General features: G+C 40.8%; 1 protein-coding gene across 9 annotated transcripts in view; it reads right to left on the reverse strand.

Moving 5' to 3' along the window:
- DNAH14 (dynein axonemal heavy chain 14) overlaps nucleotides 1-24,312 on the reverse strand; it is a 348,451-nt gene that overhangs the window by 219,424 nt on the left and 104,715 nt on the right. For all 9 annotated transcript variants that reach the window (XM_082704493.1, XM_082704492.1, XM_082704488.1 and 6 more), the window contains 6 exons: nucleotides 23,284-23,625; nucleotides 18,521-18,890; nucleotides 16,755-16,945; nucleotides 13,457-13,702; nucleotides 8,320-8,441; nucleotides 6,213-6,384 (listed from right to left, as the gene is read on the reverse strand). In XM_082704493.1, the coding sequence (XP_082560619.1) occupies nucleotides 6,213-6,384; nucleotides 8,320-8,441; nucleotides 13,457-13,702; nucleotides 16,755-16,945; nucleotides 18,521-18,890; nucleotides 23,284-23,625 (1,443 nt within the window). The remainder of the gene's footprint in view (nucleotides 1-6,212; nucleotides 6,385-8,319; nucleotides 8,442-13,456; nucleotides 13,703-16,754; nucleotides 16,946-18,520; nucleotides 18,891-23,283; nucleotides 23,626-24,312) is intronic.

Consider the following 24,312-nt stretch of genomic DNA (forward strand, 5'->3'; position numbering starts at 1 on the left):
GCAGAAGAACAGATCAGTGACCTGGAAGGCACTTAATCAAAAGCAATCAAGCTGGACCTGCGAAAGAAAAAATAATAAAAAATGAGAACAGGTTAAGAAAACCCAGGAACACTGTCGAGCATAAGAACTCTCACTTTATAGAGGTCCCAGAAAGAGAAGAGAGAGAAAAAGGAGGCAGAATATTTATTTGAAGAAATGATAGTGGAGAACTTCCTGAATCTGGGGAAGGAAACAGAAATCCAGATCCAGGAGGCATAGAGAGCTCCCAGCAAAACCAACCCAAGGAGATCTGTACCAAAACACATATTGAAAATGGCAAAAAACGGTGATCAAGAGAGAATTTTAGATGCAACAAAAGTAAAGATTTGCATATAAGGGAAACCCAGAAGGCATCAGCTGATTTTTCAGCAGAAACTTTGCAGGCCAGAAGAGAGCAGCATGATAGATTAAAAGTGCTGAAAGGAGAAACCTGCAGCCAAGAATAGTCTATCCAGCAAGGCGCTCATTCAGAACAGAAGAAGCAATAGAGTTTCTCAGACAAACAAAAGTTAAAGGAGTTCAGGACCACCAAAACAGCCCTCCATGAAATATTAAAGGGGACTCTTTGTCTTCTTTGTTCTTTTAAAAAATTTATTTATTTTCATTTAAATTCAATTACATATATTACTGGCTTCAGAGGTAGAGATTAGTGATTCAACAGTCTCATTATATCACATGCCCTTTTTAATTTCCATCATCCAGTTATCCTATCCCTCTACCCCTCCCCCAGCAACCCTCAGAATGTTTCCTATGCTTAAGAATCACTTATGGTTTGTGTTCCTCTCTGATTTCATCTTGTTTTATTTTTTCCTCTCTTCAATAGGGACTCTTTGAATGGAAAGGAAAGACCATAATAAGTAGGAATAAGAAAAGTAGGGACCTCAAAAGCATTAAAAATAAGTTTATATATACAACTCAGTCAAGGGACTCACAACATAAAAGGATGTACAGTATGACACCATATACTTAAGACATGGGGAGGAGTTGGGGCCTGGGTGGCTCAGTGGGTTAAGCCGCTGCCTTCGGCTCGGGTCATGATCTCAGGGTCCTGGGATCGAGTCCCACATCGGGCTCTTTGCTCAGCAGGGAGCCTGCTTCCTCCTCTCTCTCTCTCTGCCTGCCTCTCTGTCTACTTGTGATCTCTCTCTGTCAAATAAATAAATAAAATCTTTAAAAAAAAAAAAGACATGGGGAGGAGTAATAATTTAGTGCTTTTAGAATGAGTTCAAACTTAAGCAACCATCAACTTGATATAGACTTCTATATGCACAAGACATTATATACAAACCCAATGGTAACCACAAATCCAAAACTGGTAATACATATGTGAAAAGTAAACAGAAAAGAATCTAAATATATCACTAAAGAATGCCAGCAAACTGAAAGAAGAGAGAAGAGAAAAAACAGAGAACTACAAAAACAACCATAAAATGAGCAACAAAATGGCAGCAAGTGCATACTTATCAATAATTACTCTGGGGTGCATGGGTGACTCAGTCCTTAAGTGTCTGCCTATGGCTCAGGTCATGATCCCAGGGTCCTGGGATGGAGCCTCACATCAGGCTTCCTGCTCGGCTGGAAGCCTACTTCTCCCTCTCCCACTCCCCCTGCTTATGTTCCCTTTCTCACTGTGTCTATTTCTGTCAAATAAATAAATAAAATCTTTTAAAAATTACTTTGAATGTAAAATGGACTAAACATTCTAATCAAAAGACACAGGTTGACTATGGACAAAATGGATAAAAAGCAAGACCAACCAATATGCTGTCTACAAAAGACTAATTTCAGACTAAAAGACATCTGCAGATAGAACATGAAAAGAGAGAAAAACAATTCATGCAAGTGAAAGTGAAAAGAAATCTGGGGTAGCAATATGTATACTGGATGAAATAAACTTGAAAACAAAGACTGTAATAAGGGACTAAGAAGGATACTATAAAAAGGGGACAATCCTACAAGAAGATATAACAATTGTATTTATTTATGCATCCAACATAGGAGCACCCAAATACGTAAAGCAGCTCATAACAAACATAAAGGAAATAATTGATAGTAATAAAATAATACTAGGGGACTTTAACTCACCACTTACATCAGTGGATGGATCATCCAAGTGGAAAATCAATAAGGAAACAGTGGCTTTGAATGACATATTGGGCCACATGGATCTAACCGATACATTCTCAACATTCCATCCTAAAACAGCAGAATACACTTTAAGTACACATGGAACATTCTCTAGAATAGATCACATGTTAGGCCACAAAACAAGTTTCAACAAATTAGCAAAATCAAAGTCATAAGATGTATCTTTTCTGACCACAGTGGTATAAAACTAGAAATCAACCACTTGAAAAAATCTGAAAAGAGCACAGATAACATGGAAGTTAAATAACCTGCTACTGAACAATCAAGAAACCAACACGAAATAAAAAAAAATACATGGAGACAAATGAAAATGAAAGCACAATGGTCAAAAGTCTTTGCAATGAAGCAAAAGTGGTTCTAAGAGGAAGCTTATAGCAATACAGGTCTACCTCAACAAAGAAAAATATCAAACAACTTAAACTTACACCTAAAGGAACTAGAAAAAGAAGAACAAATAAAACTCAAAACTAGTAGAAGGAAGGAAATAATAAAGGTTAAAGCAGAAATAAACAAAACAAACAAACAAATAAAAACCCCACAATAGTACAGATCAAGGAAACCGGGAGCTGGTTCTTTGAAAAGATCAACAAAATCGATAAATGTTTAGCCAGATTCATATAAAAAAGTGGGGGCTCAAATAAACAAAATCAGAGATGAAAGACGAGAAATAACAACTGACATTGCAGAAATACTAAGGATAAGAGAATATTATGAAAAATTACATGCTTAACAAGTGAGACAATCTAGGAGAAACATATAAATTCCTTGAATTTATACTGAATCAAGAAGAAATAGAAACTTTGATCAGACTATCAGCAATGAAATTGAATCAGTAATAAAAAAAAAAACCTCCCCAAACCCCAAAGTCCACGACCAGATGGCTTCACAGGCAAATTCTACCAAACATTTAAAGAAGAGTTAATACATATTCTTCAAACTATTCCAAAAAATTGAAGAGGAATGAAAACTTCTAAATTCATTCTATGAGGCTATGCAGCATAACCTTGATACTGAAACCACAGAAATATACTATAGAGGCAGAGTATTGTAGGTCAACATCTCTGATGAACATAGATGCAAAAAACCTCAACAAAGTATTAGCAAACTGAATCTAACAATACATTAAAAAAAATCATTTGCCATGATCAAGTGGGATTTATTCCCAGGATGCATCTGTGCTTCAATATTTGCAAATCACTCAACATGATATATCACTTCATAAGAGAAAGGGTAAAACCATATGGTCCTATCAAGAAACACACAAAAAATCATTTGACAAAGTACAACATTCATTCCTGATAAAGACCCTCAAACCTCAACATAATAAAGGCCATATACGAAAAACCCACAGTTAATATCATCCTAAATGCAGAAAAACTAAGAACTTTTCCTCTACAGCCAAACAAGACAGGGATGTCTACTCTCACCACTTTTATTCAAGATAGTACGGGAAGTCCTAGCCACAGCAATCAGATAAGAAAAAAGGAATATCAGGTATCCAAATTGGTAAGGATATTTGCACAATAACATGATACTATATATAAAAAGCTACTAGAACTGATAAATGAATTCAGTATGGTTACAGTATATAAAATCAACATACAGAAATCCATTGTATTTCTACACACTAAGAATGAAGGATCAGAAAGAGAAATTAAGAATACAGTCCCATTTACAAAAGTACAAAAAATAATAAAATATCTAGGAATAAACTTAACAAAGCAGTTGAAAGACCTGTACTCTGACTAGAAACTATAAAACACTGATGAAAGAAATTTAAGATGACATGAACAAATGGAAAGATAGTCCATGCTCATGGACAGGAAGAACAAATACTGTTAAAATATTTATACTACTCAAAGCAATCTACACATTAATGCAATCCCTATCAAAATGCCACAGCATTTTTCACAGAATGAGAACAAACAATCCTAAAATTTGTATGGAACCGCAGAAGAACCCCCAAAGTCAAAGCAATCTTGAAGAAGAAGAACAAAGCTGTTGGCATCACAGTCTGAGATTTCAAGATATATTACCTAACAGTAGTAATCAAACAATATGGCACTGATACAAAAAGAGACACATAGAGGGGAGTCTGGGTGGCTCATTCAGACAGGTGTCTAAGTCTTGATTTTGGCTCAGCTCATGATCTCAGAGTCATGAAACGGAGCTCTATGTCAGGCCCCACGCTGTGTGGAGCCTTTTGGGGATTCTCACTCTCCCTCTGCCCGCCCTTGCCACTCATGCTCACCCTCTCTAAAAAATAAGACGCATAGATCAATACAACCGAATAGAGCCCAGAAATAAACCCACAATTATATGGTGAATTAATCTTTGACAAATGAGGCAAGAATATGCAATGGGAAAAAGATGGTTGCTTTAACAAATGGTGTTGGGAAAACTGGACAGCAACATGCAAAAGAATGAAACTACTTTCTCACACCATACATAAAAAATAAGCTCAAAATGGATTAAAGACCTAGATGTGAAAACCTAAACCCATAAAAATCCTAGAAGACAGCAGAGACAGTAATGTCTCCAACATTAGCCATACTCGCTTCTTTTTAGATATGTCTCCTGAGTCAGGGAAAACAAAAGCAAAAATAAGTGGGATTACATAAAAATAAAAAGCTTCTGCAGAACAAAGGAAACCATCAACAAAACCAAACAAAAACCTACTGAATAGAAGATATTTGAAAATGACATATCTGATAAAAGGATAGCATCCAAAACACATAAAGAATTTATATGTCTCAATACCAACCCTCAAATAATCCAATTAAAAAACAGGCAGGAGACATGGACAGACATTTCTCCAAAGAAGACATGTAGATGGTCAATAGATACATGAGAAGATGCCTAACATCATCAGGGAAAGGCAAATCAAAATCACAAAATACGACCTCCCACCTGTCAGAATGGCTAAAATCCAAAACACAAGAAACAGCAGGTGTTGGTGAGGATGTGGGGAAAGAAGGAACTGACGTGCACTGTTGGTGGGAATGCAGACTGGTGAAGCCGCTGTGGACAACAGTATGGAGGGCCCCTGAAAAACTGAAAGAACTACCATATGATCAGTAATTCCACTACAGGGTATTTACCAAAAAATACAAAAAACACTCATTCAAAAAGATACATGCACCCCTATGTTTACTGAAGTATTGTTTGCAATAGATTATGGAAGCAACCTAAGGGTTCACATGGGGAATGGATAAAGAAGATGTGGTGTGTATATACAATGGAATGCTACTCAGTCATAAAGAAAAATGAAATCTTGCCATTGACAGCAACACGGGTGGATTTAGAGGGTATAATGTAAAAATAAAGTCAGTCAGTCAGAGAAGGACAAATACCATATGATTTCACTCCTATTTGTGATTTAAGAAACAAAAAAAATGAGCAAAGGGGGAAAAATAGAGAAACCAAGAAAACAGATTCATAATTACAGAGAACACACTGCAGGTTATAGGGGGTGGTGGGGAAGGGGGAAATAGGTGAAGGGGCCTTGATGAGCACCGAATAATGACAGAACTGTTGAATTATTACATGGTATCCCAGAAACTAACCTAACACTTTATGTTAACCATACCAGATTTAAAAGAAAATAAAATCATCAAACTATTCTATTTCAATTTCGGCTGATTTTGTCAGTTTTCTAACAACCATAGTGCTAATGTGAATAATTAGCTCTCACTCGGTACTTTCCTTGTACTTTTCTTGTGCTCTAAGTGCATTACCTCATTTAGCATAAAGCCCCCCCAGGTAGGCACTACCATTATTCCCAGTTTAAAGATAAGGAAACCCAGGCACTTAAAAAATTTGTTATTTTGTCTAAGGCCATTTAGATTGGTGTATGCACTTTTTTTTTCGTTTTGGTAGTTTTTTTCATTAACCCTATAGTTGGCAAGAGTTGGAAATACTGTTGACAGCCAGAGGAAAGAAAATCTGCACCAAAGTGTTTCTGTTGTCCATTACATTCCCTTTTGAAGATTGATTCTCCACTTTAACGACAGTTATGGTTTTACCTCCAGACTTTTCATTATATAGTCCAGACTTGCATTGCAATTTTGCAGAATCTCAAGGACACCTGAAGAGGTGGTTATTCGCAAAGCATCCAGTTTGTTTTGTATTTTTAACATTATTTCTCTCCACATGGAAATCACATGAGAGAAGAGTTTTGCTTCTGCTGGTAGCTGCCTTTAGAAAGAAAATTAGAGATAATTTTATCTTTTGAAGGTACTATAATTAAAATCTGTAATCTAAATGCAATTTCCACAGATTATTGTTCAATTTTTAAAATGTTGTGATGTTTTATTTTCGCTCATCATTAGTTGAAGATATTTTGGAGTGTTTATTATGTGTGGTGATGTGTATGGTAGGCAATACTAGGATAAATCAGACCTGCGTCCATCATTTAACAAGACTATACTCAGTGAGAGGTGTAAGATAGGTATACACAAGTTGTACATAAAGTAAAAGTGACCTGAGTCCTAGGAAATGAAATAAAACAAAGGTTACTAAAATTCTAGAGGACACGGGATCTGGAGAGAGCTTCTTGAGAAGAGGGTACTGATCTTCTTGAAGAAGCCATTTTTGGCATAAGAACTGCCTAATGTGCCCTCGAGGGCAACAGCACCTGGGGTTGAGAACCAGTGGTCTGCCTGTGTGCTCTTGTACTTCTCTGCTCTGCTACTAAAAGCTGCTTCAGAGCTTGCCAGAGAAGAGGCAAGTCCTAGTTTCTAATGCCCCAAACCCCAGGGCAATACATGTCAAGTTCTTCCATGAGCCACCTTCCCCCTCTGCTCCCAGCCCCGCCATTTTCCCAGTCCCCAATCTGGGCAATGGGCCTAAAACTGTCTCCAGCACAGTAAAAATCCTGCTAGGGAGGAGCCTACAACCTCCCCCTGTTGGACACCCTCCCAACACTCTCAGGAGGCTCTGGTGTGACCTCATAGTGAGCATGGCGGGAGGGAACGGGCAGCATCCTCTTTCACACATTCTCTTTAAACAAGTCTCCCTGCTAACGAATCTCTCTTCCTCTTCCCCTTTTTTACACCCCCACCCCGGTAGCAGAGCCCCCATCCTTCTCTACTAGTCAAAGGCAAGTCCATTATAAACTCATGTCTTCTTTTCTTAGCACTCTTGTACAGGACTCCAGCAACCCTTCATTGAGAATCCCCTTTGCTCTCTCACGAATCCGTGAAGAACAACTTGGTGACATTGGGAACTAAGAGTCTTATCTGTCCATCAATTAAGAAATCTTTAGGAAAGAGTAATGTTGAAGTTTAAGTTTAAGGCAGTAAGTTGTTATAACCGCAAGGGATACATTCCTTAGGTATGTGGTTTCACCTCTGGGAGTCATTTCTTCAATAAACTCTCTAAAATAATCCACCTTTGGACGCAGGAATATAATCTGAACCCTGCAAAGTAGTGCTCGCATCTTAACAGTTTTCTTTTCTGAGCCTCTCATAGCTCCCCTTTGCCCCTAAAATAAAATTTATAACACTTAACCTGATATTCAAGGTCTCCTATTATCTTCTCTAATACACCTTACAAATACACACTCTAGGACTTCCTACCCTATATGAGAATGGCTCCTAGACTAGTTTGTGTGATATACGGTCAACACTCCAAATTCTGTCCAGGTAACACATGTGTCACAACTTACACACTCTTAAGACCGCTTTAAAGAGAGGCCAATGAATTGAAGGCTCTGAATAAAAAGAAAAGGGACACTTTTCACCAACTATCTAGGACCTCTGTTCTTTCACATGGTCCAAAGTAAGAAACTACCATTCGTGTATGAATGTTACTAAAAGCACATTTATTATTCATATCAAAACCACACTAATATTCTAGAGCTAAATAGACACACAGTATTGTGGTTTAGGGATTACATTGACCTGACACTCCTTTCCCAGTCCTTCACAGTTTTATACCAATAACTGAGAAACAGGACTTTCAAAAAAAATTATGCTTGCAATCTTTCATGAAAAAAATTCAGATTATCCTCCTGTGCCCAAAGGTGGATTATTTTAGAGCGTTTATTGAAAAAATGACTTCTCAGGGATTATAGGCAATAAATACCCACCATACATTTTTTAAACCTGTTTAAGGCTTTTTTTTTTTTACCTTTGTATTTCTACAGAATTAAAGATTGGTTCAAGATAAAGCCAATTTCTTTGACAATTCATCCATTCCTCAAGAGTGTGAGAGAAGAGAGTCAAGTTCTGTTCCCACTCATCCACAAGATCCTGAAAGATGAACACATACATAAAATCTAAAGATTCATTTAGTAAAATAAACTAAATATTTTAGTAAAAATGCTGACGTCTAAACTGACTATCAGTCACTGACATACACTGTGTTATAGAGGGTAGGATAAATAAATGTAAATCTAATTATAATATTTAGTTTTGGGAGACATGCAATTTTCTATTTTATTATATAACATACAAATATTTTAAACATATGCATTATTTTATTTTTTAAAACTTAAATTCAATTAATTAACATATAATGTTTTATTAGTTTCATAGGTAGAGGTCAGTGATTTATCAGTCTTATCTAACACCCAGTGCTCATTTCATCACATACCCTCCTTAATGTCCATCACCCAGTTATTACTCCATCCCCCGCCTCCTTCCCTCCAGCAACCTTCAGTTTGTTTCCTATGCTTAAGAATCTCTTATGGCTTATCTCCCTCTCTGATTTCATCGTTTTATTTTTTCCTCTCTTCCCCTAGGATCCTCTGTTTTATTTCTTAAATTCCACATGAGTAAGATCATATGACAATTGTCTTTTTCTTATTTCATCTGGTATAATACCCTCTAGTTCTAACCACATTGTTGTAAATGGCAAGATTTCATTTCTTTTGATGGCTGCATAGTATTCCATTGTGTATATATACCACATCTTCTTTATCCATTCATCTGTTGATGGACATCTAGGTTCTTTCCCTAGTTTGGCTATTGTGGACATTGCTGCTATAAACATTGGGGTGCATGTGCCCCTTCAGATCACTACATTTGTATCTTTAGGGTAAATACCCAGTAGTGCAATTGCTGGATCGCAGGGTAGCTGTGAATATTTTCAACAAATATTTTTTTGGTATGTATATTCTTTCAGTCCTTTCTTTAAATATTTTTGTACTTAAGGACATGTAATATCTTTAATCATTTACATCAATGCAACTATACTGTACACAGTGTTTTGCAACTTCTTTTTTTAATCTCATTGTGTTTTAGAGAGGTTTTACATCAGTACTTACAGGTTTTCTTCATTCTTTTAATTAAAAAAAAGATTGTTGGATATAAATCTTTTCCCAACTTGTATGTTTATTAAAGTAAGAGGAAAATGGTTAAAAATCAATTAGTCCTAAAATCCTTGCAAACCAATAAACTGGCCATCCCATAACTTGGGCTCCTCAAAGGGAGCCATGTATAGCCCATTTAGGTCTCCTTCCTGCTATGTGTCTCCCTATTTAAAATCTACTCTATGTTTCAATAGCTTTATTGAGGTATAAGTGACATACGGTAAGATGGCACTTTTAAAAATACACAATTTCATGTTTTGACATCTGTTTCTGTGAAGCAATCACCACAACCAAGATCATGAATATATCTATTACCTTGGAAGGTTTCCTGTGCCCTGCTGTAGCCCCTTCCTCTAGCCCCTGCCCATTTTTATCCTTAGGCAGCCACTGATCACCTGCTGAAACCAAAGCTTAGTTGGCATTTTCTAGAACTTTCTATGAATGAAACTGTACAGTGTGGACTCTTTCTGGTCTGACATCTTTACTCAGCATAGTTATTCTGAGATCATTCACGACTCAGCATGTGTCACTCTTGTTTCTTAACGCTGAGTTGTGTCCCGCGGTGTAGATGCAGTGATATGTTTGTCATCCAGCAGGTGGCACCGGGGCTGCTTCCTGCCCTTCACTACTACCAATAAAGCTGCTTTCAATATCCAAGTGTCAGCACAGACTTTTGAGTGGAATGCCGACATCATGTGGTAGGTCTGTCCTAACTTTTAAGAAACCTTTTAAGAGACTGTAACGTTGCGAGAGGTCCCTGTTCTGCTACATCCTCGCCAACAATGGGGCTGATCCATCTTTTCAGGCGTTCCATACAGTGTGTAGTGGTACCTCACTGGGATTCTAAACCTTCCCCTGATGGATAATAAAGTGAAGCATCTTCGTATATTTATTTTCCATCCAGATATTTTCTTTGGTGAAATGTCTGCTTCAGTCTTTTGCCCATTTGTTTATTGTTTTTTTTTTTTTTTTTTTAAATTTTGAGAATTCTTTATATATTCTTGAAACAAGTCCTTTACCAAATAAATGCCGGGCAAGTATTTCCTTCCAGTCTTGGCTCGTATTTTTCCCCTTAATAGTGTCTTTTGAAGGGCACAAGTTTTAAATTTTTAACAGAAATCCTTCTGTTGATCATTCTTCTGGTGTCATACTGAAGAAATCTGGCTAGCCCAATGTCACAAAAATTTTGTTTTTTTTTTTCCTTTTCAGTGTTTCATAAATTTCTTCTGATGTTTCAGGTTTTGCATTCAGGCCTACGATCCATTCTTGAGTTAAAGTTTATAATGCTACAAGATACAGTGTGAAGGGTTTTTAAAAATTTGTTTTGCATGCAGCTGTCCAATTTGCCAGCTCCATTTCTAAAAAGACTAGTTTCTTTCCAGAATTGTCTTTAAAGTTTTGTTGAAAATCAGGTGTCCATCTACATGTGGGTCTATTTCTGTACCCTCTATTCTGTTCAATTTTTCTATCTTTATCTTTAAATCAATATAAAATTGGTGGTAAGTCTCAAAATCAGGTAGTGTTGATTTTCCACCTTTTTCTTCTTTTCAAAATTATTTAAATTCACTAATCTCTTCTGCAATGTCTACTCTGCAATCAGTCTCATCTAGTGTAGAGTTCATGTCAGATATTATAGTTCTCATCTGTAGAAATTTGACTTTGGTCTTCATATTTATATTTGGTCTGTATTATCTTCCATGTATATACTTTTAAAAATATGGCATAGAGTTAAAATACTTGTTTCAGGGGTGCCTAGTCAATTGGGCATCTGCCTTCACTCATGATCTCAGGGTCTTGGGATCAAGTCCGTCATCAGGCTCCCCGCTTGGCAGGAAGCCTGCTTCTCCCTCTCCCGCTGCTGTTCCCCCTGCTCATGCTGTCAAAAAATAAATAAAATCTTTTAAAAAAATAATTGTTTCACTGTCCTTGTCTAATCCTGACATCTGTGTCAGTTTTGGATCAGTTTTCTTCAGTAAAATTTTCTTTTTATGACAAACTCTATTTTTTTGCTTCTTTGAATGTCTGATCAACACTGGTTGGATTCCAGATACTGTGATTTTTATCATGTGGGGTACTGGATATTTTTGCATTCCTTTTTTAAAAAATATTTTATTTATTTGAGAGAGAATGTGCAAACGAGCGGGGGTTTGGGGTAGAGAGAGAAGCAGACTCCCCACTGAGCAGGGAGTCCAATGTGGGACTTGATCCCAGGACCATGAAATCACAACCTGAGCCAAAGGCAGACACTTAACAATGGAGCCACCCAGGCACCCCCTTTTTTTGTATTCCTATAAATATTCTTGGACTTTGTTCTAAGTGTTGTTAAATTACTTAGAAACAGTTTTATCACTTGGGGTTTTGCGTCTAAGATGTTAGAGCAGCATTTAGTTTACTGCGGCAAGATCCTTTCAAGCGCTCCATCTATAATGCTCACAAATCAGTCTTCCTGTTGCGGCTGATGGACATGGGCCTTATTCCCAGCCCTGTGTAAATGGTTCCCTCAGAACCTCTCAACTGGTCATACCCCTGGCTTCAGGGAGTTCCTTGAGTTCACATGCCAGCACTTGGGGCTTTGGAGTCCTTGAGAAGGGAGCTTCCACAGCTCTCTGGGGTTCTGCCCTCCCTGGGACTCTGCCCTGCGGGCTCTGGCCTCTCTGCCTCCTGGGACTTTCAGAACATGTCCTCTTATCAGGGGGTCTGCCAGGCTGTGGCTGGATGAGCTCCGCCCGTCCCCACCAACCGAGGCTTGCACACTCAGGTTGGGGCAACCATGGGGCTCCTCTTGTTTGTTTCCCATCTCTCAAGGGTCCTCATCGTTCCAAATCTGAGGTCAAGTGTCCTGCAAATCACAGTTCCATCTATTTCTTCCATTCTGCTTCCGGTATTTCAGGCAGGACAGTGTGCCTGCCCCTCTCGTGGATCTTGCTGGACGCGGGAGTCTGTGTGTGCTGTTCTTGAAGCATGCCCAGTGCAGTGCTCACTACATTCATTTTGACTTTGGAATGAAGGCATTTGGTGTTCTAACCCTTCCTTTTCATGGGGCTCTAAGCCAGTTGTGACAGGGTTTGATTTAGGATCCTCTCCTTTTGTTTATTTTTAATGAAAATTTTAAAATTTTATTTCCTGTATATTCCAATGGATGTGCTTGTGTGTATGTGTGTGTGTGAGATAGTTCTGCTGTTATCTATTTTTTTGCTGTTTTTCTGATGTTTATTTTTTATTTTAATACATGTGGTTAGAGAATACAGTCTATTTGGCTCATCCCTTTTTTGCAATTTATTGAGTTTTTTCTAAGGTTCACTTAACTGACATTTTCCCTAAATGCTTGTGTGTTTGCAAATAACGTGAATTCCATTTGATGGGTGCACATGTCTCTCTCTCTATCAATTACGGTAACTTTACTATTATGTATTTGTATATGTATACATATCTTCTTGAGTTTTCTAAGTGTTTAAATGATTCTTGGCAATGTTATTGGACGTGGGGCAGCCCACGTGGGCCAGCTCACAGCTGGCCCTGTGCTTCGGTTCCCAACTGTCCCCCGCAGTAACTGCAGGGACACAGGCACGCAGGTTAGGTTTAACCCTTAGGAGCAACAGCACAGGCAATGAAAATGAAGCACAGGCAGTAGGCTAGGCAGGGGCTCTGCTCAAACTGTGGATCTTTCTAGCCACAGTGGCAGTGCTGGGAAGTCATGCTTTATAGGGTAATATTCTTATATGATCTAAATTTATTTTATCTGCTCAAATGGAACTTTCTGACAATTTTTCATGAACAATTAATGTTTCCATAAGAAGTTACTTCTAGTATCTAAACTACTAACATTCATTGTCATTTCTATGTAAGTATGTGGATGATTTATACAATTCAAAAGTTAATGAAATGTAAAAAAATTAAAGTGCTAAATAAAACTGTGAACAATTAACAATAGTTTCCCTTTGCCACAATATTTACCCGAATGGGCCCAATAGATGAAGATCCTTTAACTGTTGCGAGTATCATCTGAGACTCTTCTAACTGAGTTAATATGTCGTCTATGGATGAAATTATCGGGATGGACATTGTCTCTGACTGATGAACAGCTAAGTGTAACGGCGTTGTGTTCCACTGATCAATAATTTTAAACAGCATTTTCTCAAGAGCAGCTTCATTAGTGGCAGAGGCCGAGATTTCGTTAATTTCATTTTCGTACTGAAACATCTAAAATGAAAATACTCATTAATATTCACCGGACGAATGACTCCTGATGTGTTTACAGCACAAGACTTACGTGAACATGCACACCACAGGTCCAAGAGACCTGGTCCCAGGCCGGTGATGCTCTGACCGGAGATCACGCACCCTGACCTGCACGACAGGACCCTTTGTGGGCTTTATCCATTGTAACCATTTCATGTTCTGCACGTGAAATTTCTAGTCACCATGTGTGTGTCCTTTAACTGTAGCCCATAGGAAGAACAGCTGACAGCACCTTCTACCCACGAGCAGATGGCATTAGCCACCCCCCCACCCAGCTTTCTTTTCTCTGGACTAATGCCAAATGCTCCTTCATTCTGTGACACATTTTTACTTTTTTCAATAATTCTCGAGATACATTTATCTGAGAGGATGTAATCCAAATGGACCCAAGATTTCCATGACTTCTCTTTCTTTGCTCTATGGCCATGAAGATAGATGGCTCTCAAAACACATTAGTGGAGTACAGACAGGCCTTCTTTCCAATGGGCATGGACTACCAGTTCCCAGAGGCCAAGATCCTGACGCAAGATCTCCAGGCTCACTCACTGAAACAGACACTCAGAGGGCTTCTCATTCCCACATCGTGGAACTAACTAGCTGGGCTAATTGCTTTTATCCCTGAAAGAAGAATCTACCACTGTTTTCATATGTCAACTCCATGAGGTTAAAGAGTGGTGCCTAATCCTTATGTTCTGTAATGCAGCTCAGTGGGGACTCTGAGCAAAGGGACTAATGTTCATCATCTGCCAAAGATGCTGTCAGAATGGTGGGATCAATCAGCTCCTCATGGCCTTCACTATCGGGGTGAGAAGGAGGCTTGCCTTTTGATACGGAGTATTCATCCAAAGGTGGATGGGGAGCTACAGGACTATCAAGTTTCTATGCTGAAGAAAGAATTTCACTTAACGGTGACATTCCAAAATTGCTAAAAACTAAATACAGACACTGATCATGTGTAAAGCAAAATTTCAACCACCTGCACTGAGCCCTTTCAAGTCCTTATGGTCAAAGTTTGGGACCTGACTGACAAATGGTCAGATCTCCCAGCAAACTCGGTAATACCTAAGAGGTTTCAGATGAATCTTAAGGTCTCCAATTGATTATCTGCCTCTACGATAGAGCACCTGGTTTCTAAAGTGAAAAAGATCAACCATGAAATGATAGTGATCACTTTATGCATACTATTGACCTCTTCCTTTTAATTTACTTTGGTATATGGACATGCTTTTCATGTCACAGGCTTTACAGAGCCTACATAACATGCTGGACAGAAATGGCTGTCACTGAACATCATTGTTTATTCATCTGATAGGATCACAAGTGAACTCCTGCCACAGACTGTCCTGGGCACTCCTGCAGCATGGTCGCCGTCCCTGGTTCTTCCCACGACATGCACACACTATGACCGCCGTCCCTAAGTCCACCCCACGACACGCACGCTCTAGGAATGAAGGCTGAGCTTCTGGGTCAATTCTTGTCCATCTAGGTACACTTATTATACTGGATAAGTTGGCAAATAGAAATAAGATGATCAGTCTTCCAGGAACTCTTTGGGTTCAGGTGAGACAGGCAGCTGATCGCCTGCTATGCCCTCGGCCTACTTTAACAATCCACCGCAGGAAGAAAGGCTTCCTTCAGACTCCTGACTACAGTACTTCAGAGGCTGAAGACCTGTTCATTTTTGTTCATATGTTGAATTCTCTTAATTTGGATCCTCCAAAAACTGCACGGAAATTCCTTTTTAAACTATTTACTCACGTTAGAAATACAGGGACCGCTCACTGAACACTCTGAGCTACTGTAGTCACCAACCCCAGGAAGGCTGATCTGCTCGAGGCCTGTCTGCCCTCTCATTTACTGCTTGCTGCTAGACAGTGTGCCAAACTTCACCCTTTACCTGACCTGCCCAGGGACAACTGCAACAACCCAAGACTTTGGAAAGGAAAATGTCATTTCAACTGCGCTACATTTCTGGAACGCTGTTCTGAACAAACCTAAATGTTGATGTCCATATTCTGAAATAATGTAGATATTTTGCTGAATTCACTGTTGGCACACAGATCAGTCAGGAGGCCTGGTAATAATCCAAGAAAGGTTGAGAGATTTAGATGGGATGATGACTGGGAGAGCAAAAGAAGATTAAAGATTATTTCATGATATTTAGCCTATAAGCTACTGAAAAACAACAGAGGTGCCATTAGCTGAGATGGGGACAGAAAGGAAGAGGAGCATCTGGGAGGCGGAGCCCTAACCATGAGCTTCCTCTGAAACATGTAAGTGCAGACACCCAAACGGGAAAGTGCATATGTGAGTTCGGGAGGAAGACTGAGGCCAGAGCCTGAGATAAACAGCAATCAAATTTTAAAGATCAATGAAAAGTTCTTCTTTTTAAATTCCTTAAAATTTCCCATTTCCTCATTATAACAGATGATTTAGTGGGAAATTATAAAATAGTGTTAATTACATTAGACACTATTAACCATGAAGCCTGAAATATAAATGAAGCTTACTGTAAAAGCTAGGTTTGAAAACAGACAAACTTTTAGCGGGAAAAATCATGCAATCTATTTTTATGACAACACCAAGATGGCAAATAAAAGAGCTTCTAACTGTGGGTTTCAAGTGTAGTATCGAGTTCTTGGGAGAGCTATCCTAACATGTTCTTAATGTATTTTTCATGTTATGTCCAAGGGACTAGAGCAGCTTGGGTGTTTCTGTCCCTGGATTCTCTGTAAGAAGCAGCCATGTTAGTTCCATAATAAAACACCAGCTTCATTTGTTACGTGTGAAAAGCACAATCACCACGTTTGAGTCACCAGGACGGTGGTGTAATAAACGGGTGCACCCAGACCCGCAGCCCCACGGGACTTGGGCCACCTGACCCCTGCCGGCCCGCCCCCACCTTCCCAGTCACTAAAACCACTCCCTTTTATAATTCTTATTCCTATTACTTGCTTGCTTAAAATTGGCCCCTCTGGTATTTCAACCATTTTTTCAAATGCTGCTTGTTTACCTTGAGTGCTAGAAGATCCTCTACTGTACAGTTTTTATCAAGAGAAACGGACTTCCCAATAATCTCCTGGAGAGTCTCCCAGTGCCTTGGCTTGAGACAGGGGTTTCCGAGAGCCATGATGATAGGCAGTTCTTGCTTAAATTCTGTCACTGACTGCTTAAGATGGGTTACCATATCATTTCTAGGTAAACCTATAAACAGCAATGGGACAGAAAGTTATGGTCCATTCATTATATTTTTTTAAACCAGAAAATATGTCTGCTATTTAGTGTAATTCTCGTTTCTTAGTTTTCAGTCTGCATTAAGGTAAAGAGTTTTATTAATATCACCCTCCCAGAAGAGTCAACTATGGATTCAAACAAAGAGAAATAGTTATCAGGACTGGTGATTACAATACGAGGCCATCAAAGCCAAGTTTTCTTGCAAAATCTGATAGTAGGGATAGCCAGCTACCACAGAGTTGCCCAGGTCTCTCCTGACTAGACAGACAGACATGCACATATGCTCAAGAGACTGTGACAGGTTTGGGGCTTTTAAATTCTGCTCAGTAAAGAAGAATATCAGAAATCTCTCACTACCATGTCATAAAGAAAATATTTCACATAGAAACATAGGAAAGGTAGGTAAAGTTCATGCCACAGATCAGGACTGGTTTGTCCTCTGGTGTTGATAGATCACAGCCGTCCAGGTCTCACAAGCTCTGCAGTCGAAACTTCAAACCTCAAAACCTTTTTATGTCAAGTCATAAAAGGCCAAGAGAGGAGGCCGAGAAGCAGCCAGAGCTGGGGACTTCAGAGCGCTGGAATGTATGCCTATCTGCTTAAACAGCCACCTGGTGCAGATGGGGCTTCTGGAAAACCACGTTAGTAGTAAAATGTTGTTCAAGACCCAGTGAAAGAAAAGGACAAAAGAATAGCTTTGTTATTCTAAGTCTACGTTTTGGCAAATAGCATGATTTTATCTGGGAAACTATGGCTAAAAGAAGGTACTGTCTCCTTGTCCCTCCACAGCTGGTCCTCTCAGACAGACGGAGGACAAAGCTCCGAGAGAAGATGCATAGATAGAGCGTTAGGTCGAAGCAGTGAGGCTATGGGCGGTTTGCCCCATTTTCCTCTTTGGTGAGCTTTTTGTGGTATCGTCCTATGTCTAATACAATTCGAAAACAGGCAGATTTAAGTATTTTTTCTGGAGAGGAAATTACAGCTTGAGATATAGGTGAAGGGAAGGGAGGAGCTTCAAAAGCCAGCACTCTCTGGCCGGGTGAGAGGAGACGCTGGCCTTGTGGAGCAGAGGGCAGATCTTACAGAATCGCCCAAACACAAACAGCATCTCTGTGTCACCAAGGCTTCACATTTGAGGATCAGCAGGAGGGAAACCTCTCCAGATGACCTTTTAGCTCTTTTCCCACCAGCCAAAGCAAACTGCTGGCATGTTGGGGATCTGGGTGAGCGCTCTGCAGGTGGGGCTCTGTCACCAAAGCATGTGTGGCTTGAGTAAGAGCCTCGGCAAGGTGAAGCCTCAGTAGTTCTGCCCAGGGAACACAGAACATTGTTCTTAAGTACCTAACCTTTTTTTTTTGCAAAGCTTTTCTCTCTTTCTTACTTCAGGGAATGATTCCTACACTTATGCTCTGTACTACCTCTTCAGACATTAAGGCCAGGCCTGGCAACAGGTGAATAAAGAAGATCAAGGACAATGATCTTATTGGCCCAGAAAGCCACTCTGGGTATAATCACAGGCGGGAACCTTGAGAAAGACACTTTTACCTTTTTCTAGGACAAGGATTTTGTGTATCCATCTTGAAACATTTCTCTGGACGGACTCTGTATCAATACTATGAAGAGTCCTACTCCTCCATTCCCCGAAGAGCGCTCTCCATTCCTCCTGGACCTCCCACAGGATCTTCCTCAAGGTGAGGTCGTATTCAATGTCCGAAACCTCCCCCAGGACAAGCTGTGTGATCTCTTCCATGTTCAGGGAGTGCATCTGGGACTGGGTGTCATCGAAGCGGCTCTGGTAGCTGCAGTAGGTTTTAGCCCTAAGCGCCAAGGCAGCAGCCTCCTCTGTGAGCGCCCGCATCATCTCCATGGCGGTGTCCACGCGCGTGCCCACGCACAGCAGTACGGGAGTTCTTATCTAGGGCGCCATGGGAAGACAGGGTCAGACATCATAATGGTCAGGACTTACACGTGTTTATTGACAGCATTTCTGCCCAAAATCGAAGCTTTAACAACCCTTATTTGTAGCCATCACCTGGAGAGACTGTCCTTAATCTATAATGATTTGTGTTTATTACTATTCCTTTTAATTATTTTTACCATCATGCCAATAATTTGTCATGTTCCTTCTCTAGCTTGGGTTCTGTGGTGAGTAATGCATTACCTTACTTACTAAATCCATACAATAATCCTAAAAGACAGTCAATATTTTTCACAAATTTTCAAGGAAGTTCTAAAGTTACAGTTGTCACATCAACCAGTGGTAAGTGGCAGTTTAAGGATGTGACCTCCAGCACATGGTACTGACTGCAGAAGTCATTTCCTTTTTCTAGTCCTGTTTAACCTTGTATTACTTCTTCTTCTTCTTTTTTTTTTTTTTCGGAAGATCGTATGTTTTAAAGTAATCTCTATGCCCAACATGGGGCATGAACTCAACAACCCTGAGATCAAGAGTCACACACTGTTCAAATGAGTGAGATAGCCAGGTGCCCCATAACTTTGTTCTTTTTTTGTTTTGTTTTTTTGGAGACTTTGTTTACTCATTTGAGACAGAGAGACAGAGAGAGAGAGCACAAGCAGGGAGGAGAGGGAGAAGCAGATTTCCCCCTGAGCAGGGAGCCCAATTCGGGGCACGATCCTAGAACCCAGAGATCATGACCTCAGTCAAAGGCAGACACTTAACCAACTGAGCCCCCCAGGTGCTCCTAACTTTGTTCTGTTTTTATGGTGTTTGTCACATGTTGCCTTATATCAGAGTTTAACTATTGCACATGAAACCATAGACATTTGCAACAATGACCTCCAAAGACCTAAATTTGCCCTGATTTATCCCTTATTAAATTATAAAGGATAAGGATAGTCTCAGGATTAAGGATAGTCTCATCCATTTATATCTGAACATCTCACAGAATATAGTGCAGTAAGATGTAGACAGCAGTGTTTATTAAAAAATTATTGAAAGAATAAATGAATTTGGATCCGATCACCTTAGTCTTTTTTAAAAAATCCCACCAGTGGAATTGGAAGTGACATTGTGTTGTGTGGTGTGGCCATGCTGCATAAAACTGATAAACAGTATTTGTGACAAAAGGACAGAGCTTACAGATTATGTAAAAGGGATGCTCATATAGTGAACATATAATAGAGTTTTCCTGAGGCTTCTCCCATAAAAGAGTTCTCCACTCATTGAAATTTATTTAGGTTTGTCAGTGAGCTATCTCGGGGGAAGACAGAGAAATGATCTTTCTAGCTTATGTGCTGTCACAGTTTTCCAGTCTTACCAGCAGTGTTCCACTCGAGACCATGCGCCACGAGGGGTATGGATGAAATTGTGTGAAAGGCACATAAAGTCCAGAGACAGAGGACGCGTGCCCCACCCTGGCTCTCCCCAGGGAGCAGCAACCGAGGGGTCTGAAAGTGAAGAGTACAAGGCAGGCCGGGGACGCGACAATCAACTGAAATGCCACCAGTGCTAAATTGACCACGGTGTCCTTCTAACAGACCTTGACCTCATCTCGGTTTGTGGGCAACCTGGACGTGAGCTTCAGGGTCACAAAGCATGAGAGCCCTGGGAGAACCCACGGCTGGGCAGGAGAGGTTCTGGCAGGGATTCTCTGCCGGACCACAGGGGAGTCAGGCCCGTCGGTGCATGTCCGCGTCAAGGCCGGTTTCTGTCTAACCCGAGCCTGTCCCTGCCCCGTCTGGTCAGACCCTGCCCCGTCCAGTGCCCCGGGGCTGGGACTGGCTTTACTCCAGCCTGTCTCCAGCCAGCATCCCATCCAGCTGGTTTGGCCGGAGGCCTCCTCACCCTGACGTCTGCCCTCAGGAAAGTGTCGAGCGCCGACCCTGTCACAGTGCCCGGCCCTTGAGCTCCGTGCTGTGTTCAGAGCCAAGCTGTTCTCTACTGAGCTCTCTTTCCGTGTCATCCACTTGGCCCTCATGGCTGTGCAGCCCCGGCTCTCCTCTGATGGCTGCAGATGTTCACATGTGGAAGGCCTCTTTCTCCTCTGGGCTCTCCCCCTCTGGCCCTCAGGTAATCCCCAGGGGAACAGTGAAAACCTCAGGAGGGACAAGTGTTCTCTCTTCCAGGGAGGGGCTACCTGTGGACTGCTCGCTCTGTGTCTGCTGCTTTGCCCCAGAGGTGCATGCAGTTATGGAAGTGACCAGTTGAGCACAGCAGCCAGCCCCAGCTTCCTGACCAGAGGACTGAAAAGAGGAGACCCAGGAATGTGGAAAATTCTGGGATGATCACAGAGAGCAAGGGACTCCAGAAAGTGAGCTCCCCACCAAGCAACCATATCCCCTGGGAGCTGCATGCCCGCAGATCTGCTCCCGTTCAGCACTTCCGAGACCTGGAGACTCGGCTAACCGACCACCCCCCCAGAATGAGACTGAGCACTGCAGGGGCACCAGGGCGGGGGGTGGGGAGAGTGGACATGCATCTGGGCACTCCTGCCTGGGCTGTGACAGCTACAATGACAATCAGACCGCGGCCTGAAGAATGTGGGGGGGACTGCAAACCTGGCGAGGTCAGCTGCCTTCTAAAACAAAAATATCAACCTTCCACGTAGTTTAAATAAGACAGAGTCTAACAGCCTAATATTGAATCCAAAATATGTACCACAAAATTATTCAGCATATTAAAAAAATCAGGAAAACCTCAACTCACATAAGATTCATCAAACACCAATGCCTCGATGACACAGATTTTAAAATGACCCGAGGAAGGACTGAAAGCAGGTATGATATGGGGCACCTGGGTGGCTCAGTGGGTTAAGTCTCTGCCTTCAGCTTGGGTCATGATCCCAGGGTCCTGGGATCGAGCCCCACATTGGGCTCTGCTCAGCAGGGAGCCTGCTTCCTCCTTTCTCTCTCTCTCTCTCTCTCTCTGCCTGCCTGTCTACCTACTTGTGATCTCTGTCAAATAAATAGATAAAATCTTTAAAAAATAAAAAAAAATTAAAAAAATAAAGCAGGTATGATAAAAAATGCTCCACCCCCTCCCCAAAAAAAAAAATGCTCCACCAAAAAATGATGTTCTTGAAACCGGTGGGAAAACAAAGTCTTAGCAAAGAAACATGGTGAAATGTGGGAAAGAACCCAATGGAAAGTTTAGAAGTGAAAAACATTATTGGCAGAAATGAAAGCTGACTAGGCAAAGCCCAGGAGAAGGACAAGTGTTGGTTTGTGAACTGACCGACAGATGTTCACTCGGCATCGCTGAGCCCCTTCCCAGGACCTGCCCTTGGCCAAAAAGAGCTAAAGTCACCCATGATCATGCCCCTGGGAGGGCTGGGGATGCAGGGACAAAGGCCCAGCTAAGGATAGCGCTGCAGAGATGCCCCAGCTCTCGATGCCCGCAGGACCTCTGAACCCTTGGTGACAAGGGCACAAACTCTCTCCTGTCCCAGCCCCACACCTCCGGACTGCCCTGTGTTTGCCCAGAGCATGGCAGCACACTGATCACAACACAGACTCCCTTTCCAGGCGGTGTCCAAGATCTCATACACTGTAACAAACAGCACTTGTGTACACCCGGAACTTTTGTGGGTGTACATTTCTAGTACGGTTTTACAGGCTGCAGATGGGTTGTGTGCATCCAGTGCTTTCAGGACTAGTTTGTTTCATCTTTACTGTATTTGTGCGAAACGGTGCAGATTGTCTGTGCCGCTGGAGAACCAGAAACCCAGTAACTGCAGAAAGTCATGCTGTGTCTAACACACGCCAAGTGCTAGTGCATGGTGGTGCCGGTAAGGAGGCTCAGAGCGAGGTTTCTGGAGCCCTGCCTCTTGCTGTATGATCTCCAGCAGGTTAACTGACCTCCCTAAATCTCATTTTTTTTTTTTTCCAGGAGTGTAAAAGGGTTAAGAACCAAGGACTGTTACTGACACTTGGGAGGGGTTCAGCAACATTGGAGGTTTACTTTATGCCTGCTCCCCAGGAGTGCTCCTTACACAGGGCCCAGACCCAGGCTCAGACGGATGTCAGGGGCATTGTGGCCCCTTGGGTGGGGAGCCCCCTGTGGCCCACTGTTGAATCGTATGGAAAAAGCCACCACTTGCGTCTATTTATTGTCTATGTTCATTTATAACTGAAGAAAAGGCTACATTTCAGGAAGAGGTTAGTAAAAAAGACATGCAATGTCTCTTTCCAGTGAGGCTTACAAACCACCAAGATTCTGTCTGTGGATTCTAAGTCAACAACATTTGTATTAAATTACTGACCCAAGACTCCACAGAAAGCAAACACCTATATGCTTAGGCCTACGTGAAATGAAGATCCAGCTGATACTTAGTGAATAAAATACTGACCTTGGTCTTCAAGTTACTGAGGTCAACTCGCAGCCCAGTGATGTGTGCTTCCAAATTGTCTCTGAATCTAGAAAGAGCCACATCTTTATTTGTTTTTCTTAGCTTCAGAGAAGTTTTTAGTTGACCAAACCTGCCAAGGAGAATTCTGTATATGGCATTTTGCTCTTCTGGGATCTGGATCTGGTAATACCGTACGACAGAGTGCAGCTGATTGATGGTGGAGTACTCTTTCTCTAAGGCAAATATTTTTGAGGAAACTGAATCCAAAAAAGTAAAATGTTCCACAAATTCTTCTATTTCAGTGGGATCAGAGTCCAGCTTTCGCAGTGATGACTCCACGACCTGAGATCATTAACACATCAGTGAGAATTATATAATGGGTTCTAGTTTACAGAGTCAGTTACTCTTTTAATATTGCTCACTAACTTACACCATTATAATTTCACGAAAAGACGAAGACATCATCTGAACGTGATTCTAACTATTTGAATTCTGGAGCATTAGCATGCTCTAGTCCTTCCTATTGTTAACAGAAGGAACCTGAATGTACCTTGCACGTAAGATAAACGCCACTAAGACATAAAGGAAGTAATATTTTGAATGACTTTGTTTCTAAGATATGGACTAAGAGCTACATCAATGGTACTGCTGCATAACTGCTACCCTGTTTTGGGCCGTGATGTGCTAGTTCTCACTTTGATCTGATAGCACGTTTGCTCTTTAGGTGCTATCTTCTCTAGTTTGCACAGGAGAAAACAGAGTCTCAGAGGACTCATTAGCCTAAAATCAGAAATCTGGTGAGTTACTGCTTCCAAATCTGATTCCAAATCCCATTTTTATTTATTATAAGTGTATGTATTCATTATATGTATAATATCAATACTTTTCTAAGTATATATACGTCATTCCATGAAATTTTCAAAATAATTGCATTTTTACACCCAAATTACAATTCTGTTATATTTTTTCCATGCATAATTTTGGAATCAATGTCATTTTAATTTTCAATTTCACAATCCTGAATTAATT

Source organism: Mustela nivalis (genome assembly GCF_964662115.1).
Source record: "Mustela nivalis genome assembly, chromosome: 16".
NCBI lineage: Eukaryota > Metazoa > Chordata > Mammalia > Carnivora > Mustelidae > Mustela > Mustela nivalis.